This window comes from Pelodiscus sinensis, chromosome 12 (assembly GCF_052426305.1).
Source record: "Pelodiscus sinensis isolate ZL-2025 chromosome 12, ASM5242630v1, whole genome shotgun sequence".
Lineage (NCBI taxonomy): Eukaryota > Metazoa > Chordata > Testudines > Trionychidae > Pelodiscus > Pelodiscus sinensis.
In genome coordinates this window covers 43,605,433-43,633,084 of record NC_143063.1, presented here as the reverse complement: position 1 = coordinate 43,633,084, position 27,652 = coordinate 43,605,433, and the positions used below count along the sequence as shown (strand labels likewise).

The 27,652-nt window shown below is 44.3% G+C and overlaps 1 protein-coding gene across 4 annotated transcripts in view; it reads right to left on the bottom strand.

Annotated features, from left to right (window-relative positions):
* USP10 (ubiquitin specific peptidase 10) overlaps positions 1-27,652 on the bottom strand; it is an 89,874-nt gene that overhangs the window by 37,850 nt on the left and 24,372 nt on the right. Inside the window, exons 2-5 of one of the 4 annotated variants that reach the window (XM_075939975.2) lie at positions 22,743-22,811; positions 9,078-9,138; positions 7,224-7,310; positions 4,435-5,457 (exon numbers count right to left, since the gene is read on the bottom strand). In XM_075939975.2, the coding sequence (XP_075796090.1) occupies positions 4,435-5,457; positions 7,224-7,310; positions 9,078-9,138; positions 22,743-22,811 (1,240 nt within the window). The remainder of the gene's footprint in view (positions 1-4,434; positions 5,458-7,223; positions 7,311-9,077; positions 9,139-22,742; positions 22,812-27,652) is intronic. The other 3 variants (XM_075939976.2, XM_075939977.2, XM_075939978.2) reach the window with 3 other exon arrangements.

The following is a 27,652-nucleotide window of genomic DNA, read 5'->3' as shown; positions in this document are numbered from 1 at the left end:
CTGCTGGGTTGGTCCAGTAGCACCGAGGAGCGGCGCTGCGGGACCAACCCGTCAGCACCCCAGCTGCTCTGCCCCAGGCGTCCCTAAGAGCAGCTGGGGTGCTGACGGGTTGGTCTCGCGGCGCCAAGGGTCAGCGCTACCAGACCAACCCGGCAGCACTCCAGCTGCTCTGCTACAGGCGTCCCCAATTCAGCCGCTGCTGAAACTGACCAGCAGCGGCTGAATCAGGGACTCCTGGGGCAGAGCCAGACTATCAGAAGGGAGGGCTATGAGGAGGTCTGGGGTAGCATTCCCCCCACCCCAGCCCAGACCCCTCATATCCCCCCTTCTGATAGTCCAGCATATTTGATAATCCGGCACCCCCTGGGTCCTAAAGGTGCCGGATTATTGGAAGTTTACTGTATTTTGAAATAATGCTAGTTATTTCAAAATAAATGTTGCTGTGTAGAGGTAGCCTTAGATAAACAAGCTTATTTATATTTATGGTAGATAATGCTGCTCACTTCTCATTTACATTGTCACTTGAAAGTGAGAACAGGTGTTCCTAGAGAACTGTTGGTAGCTAGCATTGCAAGGTATTTACATACCAGATATACTAAACATCTGTATGCCCCTTCATGCTTTGACAACTATTGCAGAAAATTTGTTTCGATTCTGATGATGCCCATTAAAAAAAACAAGGTTCTAATTAAATTTAGGGATGTAATAGTGTAGTCAGTTAAAAGATTAACTGATAAGTGAAATAATATCTATTAATGCTACCGACTACAGTAAACTTCCGATAATCCGGCACCCTTAGGACCCAGGGGGTGCCGAATTATCAGATATGCCGGACTATCGGAAGGGGGGGCTATGAGGGGTCTGGCCCCAGATCCCTCATAGCCCCCCCTTCCAAGTCCAGCTCTGTCCCAGGCGTCCCTGATTCAGCCGCTGCTGGTCAGTTTCAGCAGTGGCTGAATCAGGACGCCTGGGGCAGAGCAGCTGGGGGGGGGCTGCCGGGGTGGTCCCACAGCACTGAGGAACGGCGCTACTGGACCAACCCGGCAGCACCCCTGTTGCTCTGCCCCAGACGTCCCCAAGTCAGCTGCTGCTGAAACTGACCAGTGGCTGATTCCAGGAAGCCAAGGCAGAGCAGCTCTACCTGGGCTTCCTGGAGTCAGCAGCTGAATCGGGGACAGCTGGGGTGCTGCCAGGTTGGTCCCGCAGCCCCGAGGGGAGCGCTATGGGACCTACCCAGCAACACTCCTGCTTCTCTGCCCCTGGCTTCCCCAATTCAGCTGCTGGTCAGTTTTAGCAGCGGCTGTATTGGGGAAGCTGGGGGCAGAGCAGCTCCAATGGTCCGGCTGCCCGGAGCACTTCCGGGTTCCTGATGGTGCTGGACCATCAGGAGTACCAGACCATCAGATGCCGGACCATCGGAGTTTTACTGTACTAGGGATGTCAATGTGTAGCCAATTAACTGATGAGCCTAGGCTTGTCGATTAATCTCGTTGACTACATGCATTTCCCCTCTACCCCTGCCTTTGATACAAAGGCGGGGGGGGGGGGGGGGGGGGGGAGAGAGCAGGAGCTGGTGCTGACGGGGGAGGGGGAGCAGGCTTAAAACCCGGTTTCCTCCAGCACTGGCTCCCTGGTGCCACCTGTCATCGTCCCCACCCCCCCCCCCCAACACACACACACTGCTGCGTCTGGTACATAGGCAGCAGTGCGGGGTGGCAGGGGACTCCCCAGGAGTGAAGCCAGAGCCCACTGGCTGCCAGCCCCGCCCCCAGGGACTCTAGAATATCAACTACACAATTAGTCAATAAGGGAAGACGCTCAGTCTCGGCTCCCACAGGGTCCAGAAGCTACCCCTGCTGCAGCTCTAGGAGACGGGCACACAGACAGCCCAGCTAACTCCTATATTTATACTGCAGAGCCTCAGTGAGGTAGGTCCCAGACCCAGCGCCAGCCGGGCTTGCTCAGTCCCAGCTCACAGGGGGTGAGGTGGAGTGGGGAGGGGAAGGCGGAGTCCCAGCAGGGAGCTGGGACCACAGCAGACAGGGCTGCTGCCAGAGCAGCCTGTGTTCATGCCCAGCCCAGGCCACTGCAGACAGGGGCTGCTCCTCAGGATATGGAGCAGCCTCTGCTTTGCAGCAACCTCCCCTGCACTCCCACCATGCGCTGCTGCCTCCGATAGCCAGCTCCCGCCAGCACCAACTCCTGATTCTCCCCCTTGCTGCCTCTGATAGAGGGGCAGCGGGGGGAAGAGGAGAACAAGTAGTCAACTCGATTACTCGCTTACATCCCTACTACACGCATCCCTCTTTTTCCTTCTTTGGCTCTGCCGTAAGTTTTTTACAGAGCTGGTCAGCAGCTTGGTTTAATCCCTGCTCGTGGTGGGTCCCGGGACCTAGCCCCGCAGCGGCTCTGCAAGGAAAGTATTATTGCAGTCGCAGAAGGATAGCTCCTAGGGTCTGGCATGAGCCAGGACGGAGACAGACTGCCTGCCTACCAGCACCTAAATTACTATACATGCAGAGCTGCAGTGTGGGTAGCTCCTGGACCCAGCATCAGCTGGGACTGAGCCATGCTCCTTGCCAGCCAGCTCCTAAAACACTCCTATTGTAGAGCTGCAGCAAGGGAAGTTGCTGGACCTGACACCACCTGGGACTGAGCGCTTGCAGTGCTAACACTTATCAATTAATTGTGTAGTCAACAACATTTTTGTTGACTATACAATTAACGAATTACACACCACCTAACATCTCTAATTAAATATGTGACTGAACTCCTTGGTTGGAGAATTATGTCTCTTGCTCTGCAATTCTATCATATAATTCTTGTTATGGCAGTCTTGGATGACTTTTAAGAACACTTTTATTGCTGATTTGACAAAATGCAAAGAAGATACCAATATGAAATTTCTTAAGACAGCTACAGTACTCAATTTAAGTTCAACAATCTAAAGCAACTTCAAAAATCTAAGAGTATGTGTACACGACCAAGTTGTTGACAAAACTTATTCTGACACCCAGAAGTTGATAAAACAGAAATCGTCAGAGGGTGTTCATACTTGTTCTCTCTGTCAGAAGATCATGGGACTATATTCCACAGCTCTGCCTTCCCACAACACTGAACTATTCCCTGCGCTTCTTGGGATTCCCTGAAAGTGTTCTCAGCATTCTCAGCTGCTGGGAGCAGTATCAGGAGTAGCTCTGTGAGCTCTCCATGCTGAGGAACGTCAAAGCAGCACAGCGTCTGTCCCCTCCTCCTGCAGCAGCAGTCTTCCTGACGCTGTGTTTCTAGTGCGGGGCAAAATAGGAGCATTCCAATGTTTTGTTGGTTTGTCCCCCAAAAGGAGCAGCTCACTCAGCTGCCAGATACTTCTGGGAGTTTTGAAAAGGGAGGGGCGCATGCCTGCTGGGCAGCAGAGGTCCAACACTGAGCATAGCCAGTGCAGACATTGAGGGAAACTAGCAGTAAACAGTTCTGTGGACAAAACCAGCAGAGTCTATACTGAGTCTGTCCACAATAAAGGGGAGGGGAAAGACTTGATAGTGTAGACAAAGCCTCAGAGCAACACTCACTCCAAAGTAGAAACTATAGAACCAGAACCACCAAAAAAATCAGCCTTCTGTTGGTGGCATCCGACTCAAATGATGAAGTGGCACAGAAATGTTCAACACCTGCTACAATAGTTAGGTTAACTGTAAAATGCTTTTCATCGTTTTACAGTGCAAATATTTATAATCAAATATAAACACTGTACACTGCATTTTGTGCTGAAACGGAAATCAATAGATTTGAAAATGTAGAAAACATCAAAAATATTTAATTTGCATTCTATTATAGTTTAACAGTGGGATTAAAACGGCGATTAATCGTGACATTTAATCTCACAATTAATTGCAATTAGTTTTTAACAATGACAGCCCTAAAAAGGATTAAACAAGGATTATATTAATGAAATGTTATACCTGAAGTATTAACATTAATTGAATTTCTTAACTCTAATATAAGCAATCCGAACCTTCTTCCTTTGAAGTTTGTGTAACATCACCACAAAATCTAGGCAATGAGACATATTATTTAACAAATGAGGTTCAACAGAAAGCAAACTCTTTGTTCTAAACTGTTCCTTCAGTAAGATTTAAGTAAACTCTGTACTGTTGAATTTAAACCATGATTCATGTAGTTTTAATTGCTTATAGACAGTACTGATATTATGGTACTCTTACTGAATGATCATGTAATACATTATTGCAATTTTTATTCAAAAGACAGAGTTGAAATAATTACCCACTTTAGAACTATGACATTTTCTGAATTGTATAATTAAAATCAACTTTAATTTTGCATTAATGTGTTTCTTCTCTTTCGATACTGTACACTCTTAAGGCAAAATATGTTCTCTTCTACTGTAATGTCCACTCTAATGTGTTTTAACTATACCTGCAATCTTTATGGCTACAGGATCCTCAGAAACTGGAACAGGCCCCTCTTTGACTTCAACCTGTTTTTCAGGGACCAGAGCAGATGTGGTGGGAGGGGCACACTTAGTCTCAACATAAGCCACAGATGTGGAAGCAGAGGGTTTGGAATTGTGAAAAAGACTAGCCCACGATTTTGCAGGCTGATTAACAAGGACTGATCCTGAAACTGGGGCCGTTGCCTCAGTCGTAGGTGAAACATCCTCGGGCTTAACTTGGTCTGAGTCAGTGCTTTCCATAGTGTGCAATTCTACCCCATTGGCAGCTGTGCCCTCAGAGGATTCAAGTGTTTGTCCATTAGTAACACTAAGATTTTCAGTAGTATCAGTACCATCATAAGGTTCTACAACAGCTGTCCTTAAAGGGCTACCTCTGCCAGCCTCTGAAGGGATGCAAAATTGTTCAGAATTGGTAACACTGCATACCTCAGGCTGCCCTGCAGTCCTGGCATTCTCTAATACACTAGAAACAGAATCATCAGACACAGCTTCACTAACGAAGTCCACAGAATTTTCAGGGCTGTTACAAGTCCTTGGTGTGGCTGATGACGGTATGTCTCCTGCAAGTTCCGTATCTTCTGTGCTTAAACTATTCAGTCCTGATGAATTTGCATGGCCATTTACAAGAGCCTCCGTAGGAACAATGCCATCACTGACATCTTCCAAATAACTGTAGTATCCAGGTGGTCTTTTTTTCTTCTTTTTACGCTCCCGTTGCCCAAGGCCCCCAGATAAGCTATCATTTTCAGCATTAGATCCATTATCCAAAGCAAGGGCAGGATCAGTGAACTGGCAGTCTATGGAGTTGTAGTTAGTTTCATTAAGCATGTCATCATGGGTTTTCTGAGTTTGTGCACAGCCAAGAATAAATTCTGGAGCCTGAGGATTCAGAGTGCTTGAAATACTGTAGTTAGTGTTATTCAGCACAGATGACTCTGTCTCAATAACTTCATTAACACCAAATTCAATTCTCCTATACTCCTCCCCTGAACAAAAGAAAGTTAAAAACCTCTGTTAGTAAAGTCGAGTCACAAAGATACAACACTGGTAACAGACAAGTCCGCTATCCAGAAACTTAAGTACTATAAACAACATTTTTCATATAAAGAAAAATCATCCATGTCCACTGTATCTTGAAAAAGGATGGCTTTTAAAGATTTTTAAATGAAATGATGATACAAAAAGTTTTCCTGCAACAATGAATAGGACTTCAGATTAGGAAAATACAGACACTGATCCTGAAATAATCACAGATGTACCCTTTCAGCCGTATGAAGTCTCACTAACTTCAGTGGTAGTCTGCTGGGGTTCAACTGCACGATGAGGAACAGAGTGTAATGAAAAGAATCATCTTTTTCATACTACTGCACATCTTAAGGTCATATTTCTATGACAGTTAAGTCTACAAACAATTTTTTCCACGTAAAATAATTTCACCTTTGTAGCTAGTAAGATTTTTTAAATTAAGAATATTTAAGACAAAGATCACAAATGACAGTGATATTTTACATTCTAATCAACTGGAAATGCTAGAATTTTAGGTTTTGGAAATCTTGAATTATCAGCAGTTTAAGAATGAAAATATGATATACATTCTGTGTGTCATAAGAAATACAACTAATATGACTAGATCAAAGCCAGAGATTACTTTTTAAATATAAATTGATTGACAGTGAGAATACTAACAAGGTGAAATTATATACATCTTAATCAACAGATTATCAATCTAGTAACATACCACATGTCTCAGGCTGCCCTGACACTTGAAGTACATAACGGTCACATATATGTTTATGAACACCAAATAGTGGTGTCATGTAATTAAGAAATCAAGATTACTGGATTCATGATAATTTTTGAATTTCAATAGTTCCCAGGACAAATTTTCATAAATATTTAATCAGAAAACAATTTTCTGTGATTATCTATGGTACATACATTACTGCTTCCATGAGCTTGAAAACATGTTTTCTGTTTTGCAAAAGGAGAAAAAAAAGTGTTGCTAGCAAGATTATCTTTTTCCTATAGTATTCCAGTTCAAACAACACTGGTCACAAATTCAGAATAAATATAATATGATGCACTAACCTCTACATCTATAGCTTAATCTAGTTTACCTATACAATTACTAACAGAATAATGCTATTTTGTGCAACTTGTTTGTGCACACAGTTTCAAGAGATCCATGTTAATGAGTGTATCGGTGCCATAAGCACTAGTTTTTATGGAATGGAGCTGATGTCAAACACAATATTTTGATATTTTAGAAATAATTTTGTGTTTTTCTTAATACCTGTTGAAATTTTGTCTATTTAAAACTTATTAAAATTTGAAACCACTCAAGCATAGGATTTTTCCTAAATTATTTGAAAAAATTGCTTTTGGACTAAGACTTGGTATGACATATAGTCTGGAGCAAAACTGCACATGTTAGCTATTAATCCCATAAACTAGAGGATTATAAGCAGAGGAATTTAAGTCTATTACCTAGAGCCAAACAGCAATAAGAAAAAGTACTTACTTTACGATTATTGTAAAGTGAATAAAATCAATCAAAAAGGAGTTAAGACTTACTCCTTCCTTAAATCAAATCCCTGAAATACTTCTTACTTACAAAAACTGCAAAGGTTGGGTCATAACACTCATTTCCTCACTGCCACTAGTTTTTGACAGAATCTCATTGGTTTTATTTAGTGCCTTTTTGAAGAAAAATATTAAAGAGACCAACTTTCTTTTATGGTTATTTTTGTACCTTCCACTTTGCTTCCAGTCACCTTTGTTTCAATCCATTCCGTGGTGTATCGAGGATCTATTGTTGCATGGATTGAAATGGATGAACCTAAAGGTATGAAGAATACTGCACATTGACAAGATACCCTTTGAAGATGTTACAAAGTATCATGTCAATGCATTATAATGAAAGCTGTGAATGCGTATTAAGAATTAGTATGCACTGTGTATCATGCAGCTTTTTAGCCAAAATGCAATTATTCATAATATGCATCAACAGCTCCTCCAGTCATTCATTGTAGATATAATTACATCATAGAAATAGCAACATTTTATATTATGGTTAATATGATCAATGGGTCACCTCAATGTTATTAACAAGACTTTGCCTGAGTAAACCTTTCCATTTTAGTTCTGATTGCTTCTTATGCAGCCATAATTATGATAATATGCATACACATTACAGTGCAGGTTTGTTAAGACACTTTTTTCAGGCAAAGTATGATTTGCCATCCTTCACCAGTCTCTGGGGAGGAAGGAGGTATTTAGGGTCTGGGCAAGAAAAGCGTCTGCAAAAAACAATTTTCTGTATAGCTTGTGCTAAATCATACAAAAAGCCATCATCCCTGTTTCAGACTCATATGTTTAAAGTCAAGCAATTAATCCCATACTTAGGCCTGAAAAAAAATCACAGAATTTCAAAGGTGATAAGCACTCACAATTTCCATTGATTTTACATGGGAACTGTTGCTCAGCACCACTGAAAAGATTAGTTAGGTACCATGAATCTCTGTTCAGGTATCTAAGTATGTTCGCCAAAATCTGAAAATTATGGCCCATGACTTTTACCTGGACATGTTCATGCTTTCCCTAATGTTATCTTGTGCGTTTCTTATTTTACAAGATTTTAATGGCCATTCCAATGCTGCACTAATGATCTGCCATATTTAAACATCAAGATATTTTTTATCTAAAAGGAGGTCTGGGTTGTATTTCCAGTTTTGCCACAAGCTTCCCAAATACCTTTAGGCAAGCCTCAACTTCTCTGTAATTACTTTAAATGCTGCTGTTTTATGCCTGAGTTATCTACTTTGTAAAAGTATTGTGCAGACTATTATAAAGAACTGAGGTTCTCAGATAGAAGGTGCTACATATAAATACGAAATCTTTATGAAACCAGGAATGCTCTTCCATTTTAAGGTGTGGGAAAACAGTATGCATGTCAGCGAGGGGAGGAGAGGGAAGAGAGACGATTAATGCTTTAAATCAGAGCTCTGTAATACATTTGTACATTGTCATATTTGTACATTGTCATATTTCCTCTGTCCAAAAAAGGACTTTCCAGGAAAACAGCTGAGCTACTCAGAGACAGAATGTCATGCTGAACACTGAGCAGAACAATGCTCTGAAAGTTATCTTCAGCTGCAAGTGCCAAAAAATACTGTGCTGAAACATTTACAGAGGAGGCAGTCAAAATCCACAGATTGTTAGGTGGTATTCAAGCTATTATTTTAGTTGCTCCTTGATTAAGAGCTCCATACTAAGTTCTAGCCCTAAGCAATTTTTTCTACTGAACTCTAAAAGTTTCAACACAAAAGTTTTAATGGAACTTTTACAACACAAACTACTGTAAGTGGAGTAGTGCACATACTAATAGAGTTAGCTAGAAAAATATTAAAACAAGTGTCACAAATATTCTTATAAATTTCAATGAGCTAGCAAGTTGAAAAAGCAGCCTGCCAAACACATGCGCATAAACATGCTAATCAACCTGAACTGGACTAATTTATAGTCAATCTGTACTACAATAGAACATAATGGGGAAAGCCTCACAACCTGAAAAAAAAGCCTGAAAAAAACAAGAATAATTTCTTACCATCATGAAGCTCACCTGTGGATTTAATACCACAAGAAACTGTATCATTGTACGGAGGAAGCTGTAAAGAAAAAAAAAATATTACTGATAAGCAAAACAGCTCTTTAAAAGTAACATTTTCTATTATTAGGGATATTCTATTAACTAGGGATGTGAAAGTGTATCCCTATAAACAGTTAAGTTCACAGTTAGGCAGGCTCCCGGTACATGCTGGCTGAGCAAAAAAACTTGGCTCCCTCCATGCACCAGCTCCTGGGGAGCAGACTACCGCTGAAATATTCAAGTTGTTACGCAGTTACTTATGTACACGCATTTTAACATCCCTAATGTTAACTTAATTAGAAGTAGCTTGATCATTTAAAAATAACTGAATATTCATCCTTTGTATCCAATTTCCAAAATAATGTCTTGAACTTATATTTCTGTATCTATATTCTAATTCTTACACCAGTGGTCTCCAACCTTTTTACAGCCGAGATCACTTCTTAAATGACAGACCAAGCCAAAATCTACCGCCCTGCCGCTTCCTTGAAGCCCCGCCCTCTCTTTTCTCCTCCTCTCCATCGCTTGCTATCCCCAATCTTTATACTGCTGCTTTTTTTTAAAGGTTTTTCCAACATTTGGAAGAGGTTTTTCAACATTTGGAAGTGCTCAGCCAGGGTGCACCACACTCCACGTGGGCTGGTGCAGAGCAACACGCCACGCTCCAGCTGATCGGGCGGCATCCTCTCTGTGCCTGCCCACGTGGAGCTTGGTGCACCCTGGCTGAGTGCCATGGCCAGCTGGCCGGGAAGCTGCTTCTCTTCGCTCCCGCCCAGCTGCCCTGCACTCAGCCCGGGAAGCTTGCTCCAGCACAGCTGGAGCTAGACGCAGCCTCCCTGGGCTGAGCACAGGGCAGCCGAGTGGGAGCAAAGAGAAGCGACTGCCCGGCCAGCTGGCCATGACGCTCAGCCAGGGTGCACCAAGCTCCACGTGGGCAGGCGCAGAGGAGAAGCCGCTGATCAGCTGGAGCGTGAGGCAGCCTCTTTCAGCTGAAAGCCACAGTCAGCTGGCTGGGGTGTTTCAGCCCTCCCAACCTCCCAGCTCCCACCATTCCTCGCAGCTACTCACCTGTGTTGTTGCTCGGTGAGTAGCTGCTCCTCAAATGAGGAAATCTAATGTAAATGTACTGTGCAGGCGCGCAGTTCAGAGAGGGCTCAAGAGCTACTCTTAAGAGCCCCTGAGATCTACCGGTAGATCACGATCTACTGGTTGGTGACCTCGGTCTTACACTGTAGTTTGACACTCTACAGAGACTGATTTACCATCATCACAGATGAGGCTACTATCACCTGGAGTTACAAACCCTGGGATCACAAGTTTGTCCTCCAGTTCACTTCAGAATTCTCCGAGTATAGCAAAATCATACTAAGAATTAAAGGAAAGGAAATATCCATTTTCAGATGAGGAAATGAAAGGACACAGATGTAAGAGGTTTGCTAAACATTCACAGCTGAAGTATGTAGCAGAGCCATAACTGAACCCAGGCCTTTTGACTCCCAGCGCTCTTTTTCATCCATAAGTAGTATTGCCTTTGAAGAGTTTCAAACATACAAAAATACAGCGAAATTTAAAGCAGCTATTCTGGATCATCTTGTCCTCTTCACAATAGCAAAATGAAGACTTTTAAGCTTTGTACTGTCAGCCTAAATAGAGCCACTATAGTGTATAGTTGCTATCCGGATAGAAAATTAAGCACTTCAGTATAAAATGCTGTCTTCATTACATAGAGCTGGTGAGCTAATGTAACCCATTCACTACTTACATGAAGAAAGAGCCTATATACAGATTTGTCTCAAGTATGCTGAAAAATTGAAAGGATAAATAAACTCCACAATTATTTCACATGAAAGAGTAAGATATCCTGGAGCTCTGTACCTACAGTATATTCCAGGGGTAGGCAATATTTTTTGGGGGGGAAGGGGGGTGCGTACACTCCGCAATTTTAGGAAACAGGTTGGGTGCAGAATGGAGCTTAGGGAGGAGACTGGGGTGTAGGAGAGGGTGTGGAGTCTGAGAGGGAGTTTAGGTGGAGGGGGTTGTGATCTGGGGCAGAGACTTGGGGTGCAGAGTCCAAGAGGGAGTATAGGTGCAGGAGAGGATTCTGGCCTGAAGGGGGTGCAGGGCCTGGGAGGGAGTTGTGACCTGGATGAAGCATGTTCAGAGGGTTTGGGTGATGACCTGGGGCAACAGAATGGGATGCAGGGTTAGGGAGGTTGTATGGTTGTAGAAGATAATTTTGGCCTGGGTAAGGGATGTAGGAGATGGTGCAGGGTCTGGAAGGGAGCTGTAACCTGGGAGGAAGGCATACAGAGAGTTTGGGTGGTAGCCTGGGGCAGGTAGTTGGGAGGGGAGGGGGGAAGGAGACGGTAGGGATGCCAGAGGCAGGGTCTGGCTGGGAGGCGCTTACCTAGGCAGCTCCCAGTTAGCAGCCCTGGAGGAACCTGAAGGCTGCAGTTGCAAGCTGCTCTACTTGGCTCTGCTCTCGGCAGGGTGAAGGAGTGGGGGGAGGAAGAGAGAGAAGAGGCTTCTTTGGCTGCTCCTGCTGCCAGCAAAATATCTCAGCTGCTATTGGTTGGAAACTGGCCAATGGGAGCTGAGAGATTTTGCTAAAGGGCAGGGCAGAGCACAAAGCCTCCCTCCTCGCTCCCAGAATACAGTAGCCACATTCAAAGCAGCTGCTGCTGCTGTGCTTCAGGGTCCCAGCGAGGCAGCCGCGTGCTAGATCCGGTGGCTTCGCAAACCGGATTCGGCCAGTTGGCAGCCTCTTGCCCACCCCCGGTATATTCCATGGGGTATTACATTTCATAATGCTCTTTAGCTTCTTCCACAAAGCTTTCCTGGTGGTCTCTGAGGCCTGTTCTACACAATGTGAGGACATCAACTTAAGTTATGCAACTTCAGCTACTTACCACAGTGAGTACTACACCTTGCTGGATTGATCACTGCTCGTTGATCTGGTCAGTAGCGTAGACATACCCTCAGTTGCAAATGCACAGGAACCCATTGCTCTTGAAACCCGCTCAACTTAAAGAAATCTTAGGATTTTCCACAGAACCCATAATCCTATTATTACATGTGCTTTTCAGCTACATTAGATCTGCACAGCAAGTTCTTTAGTGAGGAAATCATGAAGTCTTCTGTTTTTCTCTTTTCTGGTTATAGGAGGCTGCAGTATATGTGTGTGGGTATAAGCCTTAAAAGTAACATAATTTTGATAATACTGGGAAAGTTTTCTTGACCAGAAAGCTTTTGTCATGTACTCTGAGGTTGGTCAACTTTATTCTCCTCTAAAAGTTCATCCCACATCAGATCATCTTAATCTATTCTCATATATTCTGCCTTGGGCATTGTAATCTGCATGTTACATGGTACAAGAACAGCTGTTTTGAAGATTCATGGAAAAGATCTGATTGATAACATAACCAGGTCTGGCTTTGTAGATCAGGCTCATTGGTCTTGACTTGGCAATGTAATCAGACTCAGAACCAGTGACAGTTACCTGAGAAAGAAAGCTGGCACATTTTTCACAAACTAGAACTTCTGCATCACCTTTATCTTTGGTCCCAGATACAGTGAGTACAGTAATCCAGTTTGGAGATAATGAAAGAATCAAATCATTTTTGAAGAAGGGTTGAAATTTATAGGAAGCTGAAAATGAATGATGCTCCCTTGTTCATCTGGATGTAGTGAGGAACTAACAAACTTACGTGGCTTTACACCAATTTGATAAATGGATCCCGATATCTTTAACAGTATGCATGAGATGTACCTCAATGTGCTGCTGGCAGTAGGGATGTTAAATATTGGTTAAATGAATAGTTGATTAACCTCATGAATGTTTCTTGGTTACTCGACTATTCTACAGTTCCCAGTGTGTAGCCAGCACCCAGTGTGCTTCAGCCCCACTCCCGATGAGCCCCCTGCCACTCTGCGCTGATACAGAGGCAGCAACGTGGGGTGCCAGGCAGGAGCTGGTCCGTGAAAGGAGCCATTTTAAAAACCAGAGGCAGCAGCGCAGGGTGGCAGCAGCTCGTCTGGGGGAGGAGAGGTCTGAGCTCCCAGACCCGGCGCAAGCTGAAACTGAGCCAGGCTGCCTGCCCACCTGGCTCCTAATACACTTTAAATGCAGAGCTGCAGCAGGGGTAGGTCCCGGACCCAGTGCAAGCTGAAACGGTTCTGGGCTGCTGGCCAGCTTACTAAACAATTTAGTGGCAGGGCCGGGGGTGGGAGTGAGAGGGGCATACATGTAGTCTATATCATTAACCAACAAACTTTTGCTTCTCGGTTAATCGATTACACCATTACATCCCAGGCTGGAAGCACAGCCCATGGAATTTTACCTCCACTTGTGGTCTCAGATAAGTGAAGAAGAGGGAGGACAGAAAAAAAAAATCACTGGGGGACTGAGGTGAAGCATCTTTTAGATTTGGGAAAAACTTGCCGTAAGAAAAAGTATGCATCAGAAAGGCGGAGGAAAAGATAAGTAGGTGGAATCCCTAAGGAGCCAAGTAGATTTTGGGGAGTAAGGAACAAAGAAAGACTCAACTGACAGAACTGATCCTGAAATTGATAAAACCATTACTGAGTAAAATCTGTGTCATGGAATCTACGAGTGACAATTCATCTTTGAAAATTTAGCCTCAGCAATATTCTAAATGGTGGCAGAGAAAATAAATCTTTAGTAAAAAAATGTTTAAAAGTGTATTGTATTAGACATCTTCCTAGTGATGGGCTAGCTAGGATAGTTTAAAAAGGGGGTAAAGGCTCTATTGTAGATCTGATTTTTTTTTCTTTTTTTTCTAGATGCATTTTCATTTCATTATTTGTACACCTGTTCCCTGATCCTCCCTGTAAGGGTTCAAACTGTACTAGGCTGTAAAAGCAAACCAAATCTAAACTATTTAAACAAGCAGATATATATCTGGCAACAGGCAGTGCTCCACCCCTCCTCCCAACTCTCTCAAAAGAGCCATTATGCTGTTCTGCATACAGCAGATAAGGAATCACCGCCTAAAGCAGAAGAGTGATAGAGATGCAGCCGTGTTAGTCTGGTGTAACTGAAACAAAAGACAGAAACTATGTAGCACTTTAAAGACTAACAAGATGGTTTATTAGGTGATGAGCTTTTGTGGGCCAGACCCACTTCCTCAGATCAATATGTGGAAGAAAATCAGCACAACCATATATACCAAAGTGATACAATCAAAAAAAGTGAATGCATGTGAAACTGACATGTACCTAAAGTGTCCGACATTGGACAAATGTCTCAGACACTTCGCCAAAGAATCAATGCACACAAAACAGACATAAGACTCACAGAGAGAAAGCTGTTGACTGCCATTTCAGCCAGACTGATCATTCACTTAATGACCTTAAAACATGCATATTGCTTCAAAGAGATTTTAACTCCAGACTTCAACGAGAAGCTTCAGAACTGTCATTCATGCTTAAATTTGACACTTTATGTATGGGTTGAAACAAAGACTCTAATTATCTCACCCATTACAAAGATAGCTTCCCCAATTATCACTCCTAATGTCATTACCTCACAGAAACTTCCTCTATTATCACCCCTATGTCATTACCTCACAGAAACTTACCTTTTCCCCCCTCACTCCCACTCTGTTCTAAAATTTGATTTGTCAATTTCACATGCGTTCATACAAATGCAAGTAGTATGGGGAATAAGCAGGAAGAAGTTGAAGCACTAATAAAGAAATACACCTATGAAAAAGTTGGTATCAGAGAGACATGCTGGGATAATACACACAACTGGAAGTTTGGTATGGAAGGGTACAGCTTGCTCACAAAGGATAGGCAGGGAAAAAAAGGGAGGAGGTGTTGCCATATATTAAAAATGAATACACTTGGACTGAGGAGGAAATGGACATAGAAGATAGACTTGTTCATTGTTCAGAGTTTCTAAGTTAGGTTAAAAGGGATAAAAAAAATAAGGGTGATGTTGTGCTAGGGGTCTACTACAGACCACCTACTCAAGCAGAAGAGGTAAATGAGGCTTTTTTTAAACAAAACCATTCAAAGCGCAGGATTTAGTGGTGATGGAGAACTTCAACTATCCAGATATCTGTTGAGAAACTAACACATCAGGGCACAGATCATCTAAATAAGTTCTTGTTTCAAACCACATACAGTGCCCATCTATAAAAGGAAAATAAGAACCACCCAGGAAACTACAGGCCAGTTTAACTTCTGTGTCAGGGACAATCATGGAGCAAGTAATTAAGGAATCCATCTGCAAAAATCTGGAAAATAATAACGTGATAGGGTAACAGCCAGCATGGATTTGTAAAGAACAAATCCATGTCAAATCAATCTAATAGCTTTCTTTGATAGGCTTCAAGCAAGTGATTTGGAGGATAGGGTCATAATTCCAAATGATCTTGACAAACTAGAGAAATGGTCTGAGGTAAATAGGATGAACTTTAACAAGGACAAATGCAAAATACTCCACTTCGGAAGGAACAATCAGTTTCTCACACACAGAATGGGAAGGGATTGTCTAGGAAGGAGTACTGCAGAAAGGGATTTAGGGGTCACAGTGGTCAACAAGTTAAACATGAATCAACCGAGTGATACTGTTGCAAAAAAACCAAACAATTCTGGGATGCATTAACAGGAGCATTGTGAGCAAGACACGAGGAATCACTCTTCCGCTCTACTATGCACTGATTAGGTCTCAATTGGAGTATTGTGTCCAGTTCTGGGCACCACGTTTCAAGAAAGATGTGGAGAAATCGGAGAAGGTCCAGAGAAGTACAACAAAAATGATGAAAGATCTAGAAAACATGACCTATGAAGGAAAGCTGAAAGAATTGGGCTTGTTTAGCTTGGAAAAGAGAAGACTGACAGGGGACATCATAGCGGTTTTCATGTATCTAGAAGGGTGTTATAAGGAGGAGAGAGAAAAATTGTTCTTCTTGGCCTCTGAGGATAGGACAAGAAGCAATGGGCTTAAATTGCAGCAAGGAAGGTTTAGGTTGGAAATGAAGAAAAACTTCCACCTGTCAGGGTAGAATAAGTTGCCTGGGGGGAAGGCTGTGGAATCATCATCACTGGAGACATTTAAGAGCAAGTTAGACAGACACCTGTCAGGAATGATCTAGACCAGTGGTCACCAACTAGTAGATCAGGATCTACTGGTAGATCTTGGAAGATTTGACAGGTGATCCTGACAGGTTTATCTGCCCCTCTAAGTACTGCCGTGCTGCTCCTGCCCTGTGTCTTGGAGTTGCCCACCAATCCCAGGAGCCTCTTGCTTGCTGTGCAGGGCATAAGAAGAAGAGGAGGGGGTGCTGAAGTCAGGATGCCTCTCCCTCCACCCTGTACCCCATTCTCCACAGAGAAGAGGAAGGCAGGGATGGAGAGAGTTTGCTGGTTGCTTTTGGGACTGGTGCACGGCCAAGGGACGGGTGAGCCTACCTTAGTCCCCGTATCACCACCTGGAAGCCACCTGTGGTAAATGGTGCCCAGCTGTAGCCTGCATTCCAAACCTCAGTCCTGAACCCCTCCTGCACCCCAAACCTCCGCCCTGAGTCCCCCTGCACCTAAACTCCCTCCCAGAGCCTGCACCTCAACTCCCTGCCTCAGGCTCTGCTGAGAACTCCTGCCACAATCCAAATCCTTTAGCCCAAGATCAGAGACTGCATCCCCTTCCCTTGCATCCCCACCCTCTACTCCCAGCCTGATAAATGTGAGTGAGGGTGGGAGAGGGAGGGAGGATGCATGAGCAAGGCCAGGGCCTTGGAGAAGGGGCAGGAAGGAGGCGGGGCAAGAGTGTTTGGGTTTGAGGTGAATCCCGGATTGCGTTTATATTCAAAAAGCGATCTCATGGTTAAAAATGGTTGGAGATCACTGATCTAGACAGTCCTTGGTCCTGCAGTGAGGGCAGGGGATTGGACTCGATGACCTCTCAAGGTCCGTTCCAGTTGTAGGATTCTATGATTCCTTTGTTTGAATCAATATATGCTGTGTAGACTAGCTGTCTCATCCTTCCCAGCCTGTGCCCATGTCCTCTCCCCTTTCAATAAAAGCAATCAAAGCCTTCAAGTTTGCCACTGAAAACACAGGACATGCTGTTATGCAGATAACTGGTACCATTGTCCTAAATGCTAATGGATTATCTCAAACACTTCTCTATTTAATCTAACCTTTCAGTTTTCTGTAAACAAATATGTAAAATTTTAGATACAGTAACTGTATAATAAAAAATGAGAACATTTCTGTATTCCTAATGAGCTATTCATGTTTGAGAAATTACTTTTTAAGAATACAGACATCACTATTTGGACAGAAGAGAGAATAAATGGGTGGAGAAATGGAAGATAAAAAAAGTATAATAGAAAACAGTATGCAGATTAACAAAACAGAAAACAAAAATATATACCCACTCTTTCTACACACCTTGAGTAAAAATAAGACTCGGTGGAATAACAAATATAAATGGATAAAGCATAAGAAGCTGTTCAAATTCTTTCCCCAGTCAAAGTTTATAAAGTTTCACTCATATTAAAAACTAGCCAATTAGCCCGTCATAAGACAGGATTTTCAGGTTCTCTCTCCTGAGCTAGCTCTCTCCCTCTCCTACTGCCTCCCCCCTCCCTCTCAGTTCTCCTCTGCCTCCTGCCTCTCTCTCCATCTCTTTCTTTCTCTTCTCCCCCTCCTGCCTCTCACTCTCTCTTTCTCTTCTCCTCCTCCTCCTGCCTCTCTCTCCCCTCCGTCTCTCCCTGCCCCCCTTCCTTTTCCCCTTCCCTCCCGCCGTGGCACTCAGCCAAGTGCTGCCTGCTCAGCCGGGCTGCCGTGAGGGAGAAAGGGGGCCAGAGAGGGGCCCTACACAGCGAGAGGGCGGGGCTATGTACATCACCACCCCGCCCCCTTCCGCCATAGGGGATACCAAATGGCCCCTTGCGCTGCTGGCTCCCCCAGCAGCCCGGCTGAGGGGCGCAGCACTCAGTTGAGCGCCACAGCGGGAGGGGAAGGGGAGGCGGTGATGTACACAGCTCAGCCCCCTGGCCGTGTACATCACCACCCTGCCCCCTTCTCCTCCAGCCGTGGCAGCTGGGCTGAGTGCTGTACTGCTTAGCCGGGCCCCGGCAGGGGAGGGGAAGGGGGGGGCAGAGACGTACACAGCCCCGCCCCCGGCCGTATATGTCACCGCCCCGCCCCTCCTCCCCCACAGCGGCCCAGCTGAGCACGCAGCACTCAGTCCAGCTGCCACGGCGAGAGGGAAAGGGGGGCGGTGATGTACAGGGCCCCACCCCCTGGCCGTGTACATTGGCGCCCCGCCCCCCCCCCCCCCTTCTCCGGCCAGGACCCAGCTGAGCAGAGCAGCACGAGCGCAGCTCAGCTGGGCCCCGGCCATAGGGGAAGGGGGCGGGGCGCTGACGTACACAGACAGTGGGCGTGGCTGCGTGCGTCAGCGTTACAGACACACAGACACTGGGCTACTGTGTGTGTGTATATATATATGATATTAAATTTACATCAAAGTATCTGATGTAGCTACCCTTTGAAGGCAATGTTCCACGTTGTTCAAGATAGGATGAAGATTTTCATAAAGTAACTGCTATATCTAAATCTTCAAACTTAGTGTCTAAAATATATTTAAGAGCCTGGGCTCACAAGTGTTGATTTAAGTATCTGAAGCTGCACTCAAATCTGTCGTTAGAAATCTGACAGATTTAGGTACCTAACTCTATGCACTCAAGTGTGAAAAGTCATCTCTATATTACCAAAAGAATCCAAGTTGAATCATGGTGCTAGTCATAATTCTCAATGAAGAGCTGAAAGATTTCAGTTTTACTGCATTTCTGTAGCTCAACCACGCTCAACCAACATTCCTTCCATGATCAAGACAACACAGATTTGCTTTGCAAAAGTCTATGTTCATCTGTGATTTACAATAAGGTTTGTGGTTAATGCTTTTTATCTTGTCACTATTTTCAAAAGTGGTTTAAGAAAATGAAACAGTTCATTTAGAAACAAGAAGATTTTTTTTTTTTTAATTACAAAATCCATTCTAAATTATTCCTGGCATTTTCTTTTCCTCATTACATGCCACCAGTAGTTTGAAATCATTCACGATACTGTACTACAAGCCCCAGGAAATTATGCTATGACTCCAATACTGAATAGCAAACACACCCATCCTTAGTTTCTATTAGGGTAACTTGATTTTCAATAAAATTAGGGTACCTTAAAACTGGAATATCATCTTTAATTTCCTGGGATGAGTGGAGAAGGCATATAGTGATATGCAGGAGAGAAGTGACACAATGAGAGGGTTCAAAGCAGCTGATAAAGGACACTTATCACTAATTGGGGTTGCTTCCACAATACACAGCACTTAAGCTTCTTCACCATTGCTCCATTGGGCAACTCTGTCCACCAGTTTCCTCTATCCTAATAGAATATGTATTGCTTATTACTCCAAGTAACTGACAAAATCACAGTTTCATCATAAGTGGATCCTGCAAATCATGCGAACTACAAGGTAATCACTAAAATAAGGCTTCTGGTACATCACAGAAGCCTTGATGATCATTTCTGCTCCTACTTTGGCTAAAGTCCTTAGAGGATAGTCTCATACTTTTTCAGTGGGAGCCGGGCAGAAGCCACACAGCCTTGCAGGGACTCAGGTGGGTGGAGGGGGCATGCAGAAAGCACAGGTGCTTGGGTAGGGGGAGGGGGAAGGGGATACAGGAGCCACGGAGGCTTGGTGGGGGGGGGAAGTGGGGAAGCGTGGGAGCTGCGCAGTCTTGTGGGGGCTCAGGAACTCGGAGGAGCCACAGGGGCTTGGGTGCAGGGAGGGGAGTCACACAGGACATGTGCTGCGTTACTGGGGGGGGGGGGGGAGCACATGGGAGCTGTGTGGCCTCCTCCTTCTTTGCCAGAGGGAGAGTGCCGGGCACCACACTCCCTTCCCTCTCCCTGCCAGAGAGAGGGGGCCAGGCCAGCCACAGCCTCAGCCCAGCCCTACCCCGCAGTGGCTGGAGGGAAGCCAAGCCAGCCTTTGCCCGGCCCAACCCCCTGATAGGGGAGAGAGCTGGGCCAACCATGGCCTCAATCCAGATCACACCCCCACCCTGGTGGCCGAAGTGGGGAGAGCCAGGGCAGACCAGGGCTGCCTACCACCAGAGAGAGGGGTTACTGAGCATAGCGAGCAGGGGGCATGGCCCCTAGTATCCCTGAAGGTGAGTATTGCTGTTTTATAGCTTTAGAGGAGCTCTCATCTCCAACTAAGAGGTTTGAGGAGAGAAGCCAAGAAGGTCCTGATACTCTGCCCCAAAATATCAATCATGTGCATGACTCAACTTCACAAGTAGCTTGTAGCAAAAGACACTGCATATTTCCCTTTATTCCTGGGGCAGGGAAATTTGTGTGTGTCCAGGGCAACTGATCCACAGAAAAATTAGTCAGAGCCACACATGTGAGAAACAAGAAAAGAAAAAACCTCACTGACCTGGACCCCAAGAGAAAAGGAGGGAAAAACCCTCAAAACCTCATTCCTCACAATCTCCCAACCCCATGTGGGGAAATAGGGGCGGAGGGCATAGACGCTCAGGTCAGGCGTACCCAGGTCAGGGCCAAAGTAACTCTTCTGGGGGCCCACTGCTAATAGATTTTTCTGGAGCCCTCTCAGCTCTGAGGTGGGACCAAAAAAAGAGGCGTTTAGTGTGTGGGAGAAGCTGCTGGGGAGCAGACCGGCAGTGCAAGGTCTTGGCAGTAGGTAGGTGCAGGAACAGACTGGGGATGTGGGGTCTGGGAAGGGGATTGGGGCTCCTACCGGACGCAGCTCTCAGAAGGGGGGAAGGAGGGACAGTGCACAGGTGGCACCACAGCTCCCTGTGTTAGCAGGCACTGCCGCTTTCCCCCCTCCACTCCTCCCACTGACTGCCATTCCCAGCCAGTGGGGGCATGACAGGAGTGGTGCCTGTAAGCGAGTGCAGAGACAGTTTCCCTGTGGTGCTGTTCCCAGAGCAGTTTCCTCCCCACTGCCAGGCAGAGCCAACAGGCCAAATGCAGCCTGCAGCTTGCCTTGATCCTGTCTGAGAGGCTCGGGGCACCTGCCCTCACTCTGCTGGGGGCACGGGTTGGGAACAAGCCTCGAGGGCCAGGTCCTGCAAGTTCCCCAACCCTGCTTTGGTCTTTATATCCTCAAGTAGACTCCCAAGGATACAGGAATGTTGTTCCTACCACTGTGCTCTAAGGCAGAAGTAGTAATAGATTAGACCAGAAAGAACTGAACAGTAACAAATGTTTTGTACTCCTGCCCAGTCTTCACAGAAGAGAAACATTCATCACTTCAGGCTGGTATTCTTCTAGGCTGTGGAAACTATATTTTAATCTAAACTTGTGTTATTAAAAAATCCCACAAGCTCTTATTTTTGTGAATTCAGCAAACATTCATTTTCTCTAGTTTGTCAGCAGTAGAAATATTTGTATATAGATTTAACTTACTCACAAAGGCAGGAAGTCTCTAAGTGCTAAGTTCTCTTTATGATGACCCCGCCTCCCTTTTTGTTCCCCCCCACCGCTTGCATGCCCTCTTTCAACCTATTTTTCCTCATCCTGTTCTTCTAATATCTGTCACATTCCTTTATGCAACCAGTATGAGAAGTTATCAGGTGTTGCTAACTAGGTACTCATGAACATGTGGAATATGGTAAGGAACTTCTATATGCTACAAAGATCCTCAAAATCCAACTAGTACATTAGAACCTTAGTAAAACACAGAAAATAAAGCTAACATTTCATTTTGAGGAAGGGCATTTTCCTCCCATATACAAGCAGTTGAGGGTGTTTGGAGGGGCAAGAGGAAAGTCAGAGGAAGAAAGTGTAAACTTAAAATATTTACCACTCCTTCATAATTTTGTCCCTCATCACCGTGACCTTTAACTCAGGTCTGGTCATACAGAGATCTTGGAGGATCTTGTTCCTTCCCATAGGACTCAGTGGTCCTTCCATTCTCCAGTGATAACTGCCATATGAGTCCAAAAGTACAAAACATGAGGTCTACTCTGGACAGAAGCTATCAGGAGGTAGAGGGCCACATTAGGCACTATAGGGAGAGCACTACTTCTAGGGAGAGCACTATTTTCTCTTCAGCTCAAGAGACCTGGGATCTCACCTACAAACAGTAGTATTGCTGAGAAAGTTGCTGCAACATCCATTGCCGAAAAGCTAATTAAGGAGAGGAAATGCTGGTTTCATTGAGGAAATTGAGTCTTTTCTAATTCCTTCACTCAACCATCACAACTGCTGATATTCCAGCAAGAAACAAACAGCCAGGATCCTTCTCTCCACATTTCAGACAGTGACACATGAGTTGAGTAAGGACTGAACAAGAGACCATGGCTTAGTAAGGATTATAGCTGTCATATCTGGACAGGAAAAGAACAGCAGGAGTGACCCATGTGTGATCAACATGAATGCAAACTGAAATTACATTCAAGGGAGCTCTACAGTAAACTGAATTTTGTTAATTTGCAGGTTAAAAATAAGAACATTTTTGTAATTTTAATTATATATTAATAAATGTAGTACATTTGTGTAAAAACAGTATGCATCACATCTTCAGGTAAAACAGTGAAAAATAGTTCTTACCTCAACAGAGCATCGAGGTGTCACAAAGAACTGTTTAAACTCATCAGGGCTGAACTCCCCAAAGATATACTGAAAAAAAGAAGAGACATACTGTTATATGAGGATTTACACTATATCTCATTAGGAAATTCAAGATAAATAATTTTAAAAAGAGCAGTGACACTTTAAAGGTCTATTCATGACAATGGGAAATAAAACTAACATTGTACCCCTGCACTTTCACATTCTTTTCTGTTGACCTGAGCAAGTTACTTAATTTTCATAGTCCTGTCTACAACAATGCTTTTCTTTAAAATTCCCACCATTGGTAACTGGAACTTCAGTGTATACTGACATTCTAGAGAAGGCACCCATCACTACAAACAGGTGTTGATGGTAAAAAATGATTGATTTAGAATTGGCAGAAAATTCACATAGTAATGACAGGAAATCACCACAGAAATGTCTAACAAATTAGGTTTCACTGGCTCAGTGTGGAGTCCAATATTATTTATAGACTTAGAGCAGGTCTACACTAGGCAGCGGAAATCAACATAAGAACTTCGAGTCATGCTAGTAAACTAACTCAAGGCAACCTTGCTTAGACCTACTTACCCCCATGATCTACACCACGCAGGGTTGATGGGAGAAACTCTTCCATCAACTCCCCTTACCCATCTTAGTCCAGTGGAGTCCCTGAGTCAACATCTGAGTCATCGGTGGTCGATTTAGTGAATCTTTACTAGACCCAATAAACTGACCCTTGGTGGATTGACTGCAACATTGTCCATCCCAGCTATAGCGGAGAAAAGCCCTTAAGAACTGTGTAGATATACAGCACTAAAGCTGCATCACTGTAGCACTTCATGAAGACAGTCTCTATGCCAATGGAAGAGCGTCTCCTATTGGCTTAGGTACTCCACCTCCTTGAGAGGCATTACCTATGTTGATGGGAGAAGCCTTCCATTGACATAGTGCTATCTACGCTGACCAATGTACTTATACTGACATAAGTTGGTAGTGCAGACCAGTGTTTCTTACCTTTTATAAAAAAATAAATAAAATCCCCTAGAGCCAGGTGCCCCAATGCACACACCCCTTCCCCAGAGAAAGGCCGCCCCAGGTCCCCGCTCTAACCCAATCCCCGTCCTCTCCCCAGAGCCACACAGCAGACGTATGGTAACCCTACCTTTGAAGTGCTCACTCCCACCACCCGGCCCTGCCTCGGCAGCTTGTCTGCATACAGCAAGTGGCCTGCTAGCGCTGGACTCACCGCAAGGGGCTGTGCACTCCCACCCCAGCCCGGTGCCCCTCTAGCGTGGCACCCGGAGGCAACTGACTCCCCCACCATGCCACTGATGCGGAGGGATCCTATGGAGCAAAGCTTATTGTGCCACTTAACCGCCTTTTAGCTCCTCTCCACAGTGCAACAAGGAAGGGGTGATCGGGATGCATTGTACTGAGCTGCTGGCGGGGGTGGAGAGTAATGCACATCTCCAGGGTCAGCCGCCCTCCCTGCCGGAGCACCCCAAGGAGGCTGCTGGAGAGGAAAAACTCAGGTGAACTAGGAGAGGCGGCCTTGGAAGTGATTTTTTTTCTCCCCGCCCAAACCTGCCCCCCAACTTAGAACTGCCCTGGATCTCAACAGAGCTGCCACTGCCATGTGCTTTTTCCGCCAAGTGCTGGATTGCATACACAGAGTGGCTGTTAATGTCCAGGCATAAGGCTCCAAACGTTCAATTTCACAGGCACATGCTGCTGCCCCCTCGCTGATCTCCTTGGCAGGGCAAAATCCCTAACACTTTTTGCCAAATTTCACTTGTGTTGAGGTACCTTCCCAGACTTCTCGTGTACCCCTAAGGGTACGCATACCACAGGTTGAGAAACACTGGTTTAGACCATGGGTCAGGAAGAGGAACTAGTTGAATGGTGCCTACATATTCAGATGAGAAGTAAGATAGTTGGCACAGTGCAGGTTATTAAAATATAATATGAAACTTTAAATAAACTAAGGAAATAGGTAGATGATTGAAAGAAACTAGTTTTCAATGTCTGGAAATATAAAAGGATACAATACACAGCTAAGTTCCCTTTAAGATGCATGACTACACGGCTGCATAGCTATTTTAAGAGCCCCGCTCAGAGGTTCAAAGCTCCCGCACAGGCAGGGAGCTCAGCTGACCTATGGGAGTGGGACATCTGTAAGCAGCAGCTAAATGGAGCTGAACTGCTTGAACTGAAGAGCTACCAGAACAGATAAGCAGACCAGATAAACAGGCAAGATAAGCAAGGATTAAGTGGCCGGGAGGGGGGCGGAGAGTGCGAGGGAGGGAGTAATTAACTAGCTAGGGGGAGGGTGGGAGTAGAGAGGAGGGGAGTCTGAAGAGTCTCATCTGCCCAGAGAGAGATGGAGGCAGAAACCCAGCAGTCTCTTCAACCCTCCTGGGCTGGGAAAGGAAAGGTAAGGGGCTGACTGGATGGGGTAGGTGGGAGAAAAGAGGAGGGTGAGTGGGTGCTGGCATCTGTGCAGCGAGGAAGAGGTAGGGAGCAGTTTGCTTGCTGCAGTCCTCTCTGGCTAGCTAGGTTGGGGATGGGGAAGCAGGCTGCATGGGGAGTGTTGAGTGCCTGCAGGACATTTGCATAATTGAAAAAACTTAAAAAATAACAGTCTTAGCACCTTCGTTATTTTTTAAGTTTTTTCGGATACAGACACATGCATGATTGATTTCAAACAAAGTTTAAATAGGTGTTAAAGGCTTAAGATAAGAAAGAAAAAGATTTTAACAGTTTTTTGGAGCATTGCAGATATCTAAAATTCTGAACTTAATAATTTTTTAAAATCCTGTGTTACTAATTAATATGTGGTAAACTATATTGCATTAAGGCCAGATCTTTACTATGAGGTAGAGTTCTATCTCTGAGTCAGAAGTAGCAAGTACTAGGTGTGATGTTAGTTTTATAAGATGAAACCTTATTTGCAAGCTCTTTGAAACATGCATCTGTCTACAAACCCTAAAGCCATGTGTTAATTTGTTTTGGGGCTTCTACTCTTCATGGAGTGGAAGATGGCTTTGTATAGCAGCTTTGTAGGCACAAACAGTAACCTCATAGCAACTAGACACGGGTGTCCTGTTTTAATATATTTTCTTCCACACATATGGATTGCTTAAAATATGTGTGTGTGTTTTGTTTGTATTGGTAGTGCACATCCACACACTACCTCTAAATTGGAGTTGCACATAAGAAATTTCATCACGCCCAAAAGAAAATTCATCCCACCCAAGGATAGAAAATGTTAGAGGGAACATTGATCAGCAGATAAAGTAGCCACAGAAATTGTTGATAAGGGTCATTAATGGCAAAAAGGTGGTGTACTTAGTAACTTTTAATGGCAATGTTACATAGCAGTTGGTCACAAACTCTCCCTCAGAAAACCCAGATGGACAACAGCAATGGTACCAATGCCTACCTTTTGCTAAAGGTAAATGTTCTTTTGGCCATATGGAAATGTACATATCCAAGTCTGAAGTTCTATTACACAAAGTTATCTGAGAGTTGAAAATGTGTATATTTCATCTGTAAAATCAAAGGTTGCATTGTAATAGGCAGCACATGGAGGACATCTGCTTTAGCTCTGCAAAGAGAGGCCAGAGTGGCTCTCCATGCAACTCCCAGCTATTTGCCGCTGACTCTCCCTATAGCCACAGCTCCCAGCTTACTAGAAGCTGCAGAATACACTCTCCACTAGGAATGTTAAAATGTGTTTTATTATATAATTGTGTAACCACTGAAATTTTAAATTGGGAGGGATTAGAGGCAGCAGCAAAGGGGGGAAGCAGGCAGGAATCAATGCGAGCAGGGAACAAACTTTTAAGGCTCCCCATGCCTACAGGCTCCTGCCGGCCCTCCCCACCCCCCAACACTTTACACAACAGCCATAAAGTAAAAGATCAACATAGGACACTATGAAAACAATACATCCTTTAAGGATTCTTTAAGCAGCTGCTACATATCTATTCAACACTCAAAGGATTCACTTAACATCTCAAGAACAGAATTCTTAAAAGGTATTTCAACTAATTGGGCCATAGCTCTTGGGTAGGTCTACTACACTTAAAAACTGCATTTAACACCTCTCCATTATGTTCTTAACAAAAAGATATGCTGAATCTAATTTATGTTTTTATGAGACTTTTTAGGTGCAGTCCTGCAAAATAAAAAAACCTAACAATAGAGTTGAAAAAGCTGCTATTCAAATGACACAATCATTCTCACATACAGTAATTACTCATTTAACACATGCCCACTTAACATGTTTTCGCAATAGCACAATTTTTTTAAGGGAACGTTTTTCAAACACAACCGTCCCCGAAATAACACGAAAATAATCAAGTAGTGAACTACTTCGCGTGGCAGTATAAGTTGATGAAAACCGTGGTAATGTGCCTGAACGGATGAATTCGAGTGGTCACAGCACTCCTCTGCTCACTCACATGTTTATCTTTGTGTTTTAACAAACCGTGGCAACTTGTGTTACTAGATATCTTGTGTTGCTAGATATCTAATGCTGACATTGACGACACAGCACAAACAAAAAACTGACTTTGCCACCACCACCTAAAATGGAACCCCAACCTTTTCCATTATTTTTAATGGGAAAATTGACCCCGCATAGCACGTTTTTGCTTAGCACAAACATTTTCAGAAACGCATATATAGTGTTAAATGAGGAATTACTGTACAATACACTCTTCCCTCCCTATCTACCAAAACTCTATATAAATACATTATGAGCCCGTCAGTGCTCTCTAATGCCATGAATGAAAAAACATCCACTGGTTCCAACAGAAGAATGATCAAGATCTAAAGGCACTGTTTTTTTATTAGGATTAACAGGACAAAACTAGTATTAATACTATGCTCATGGAATC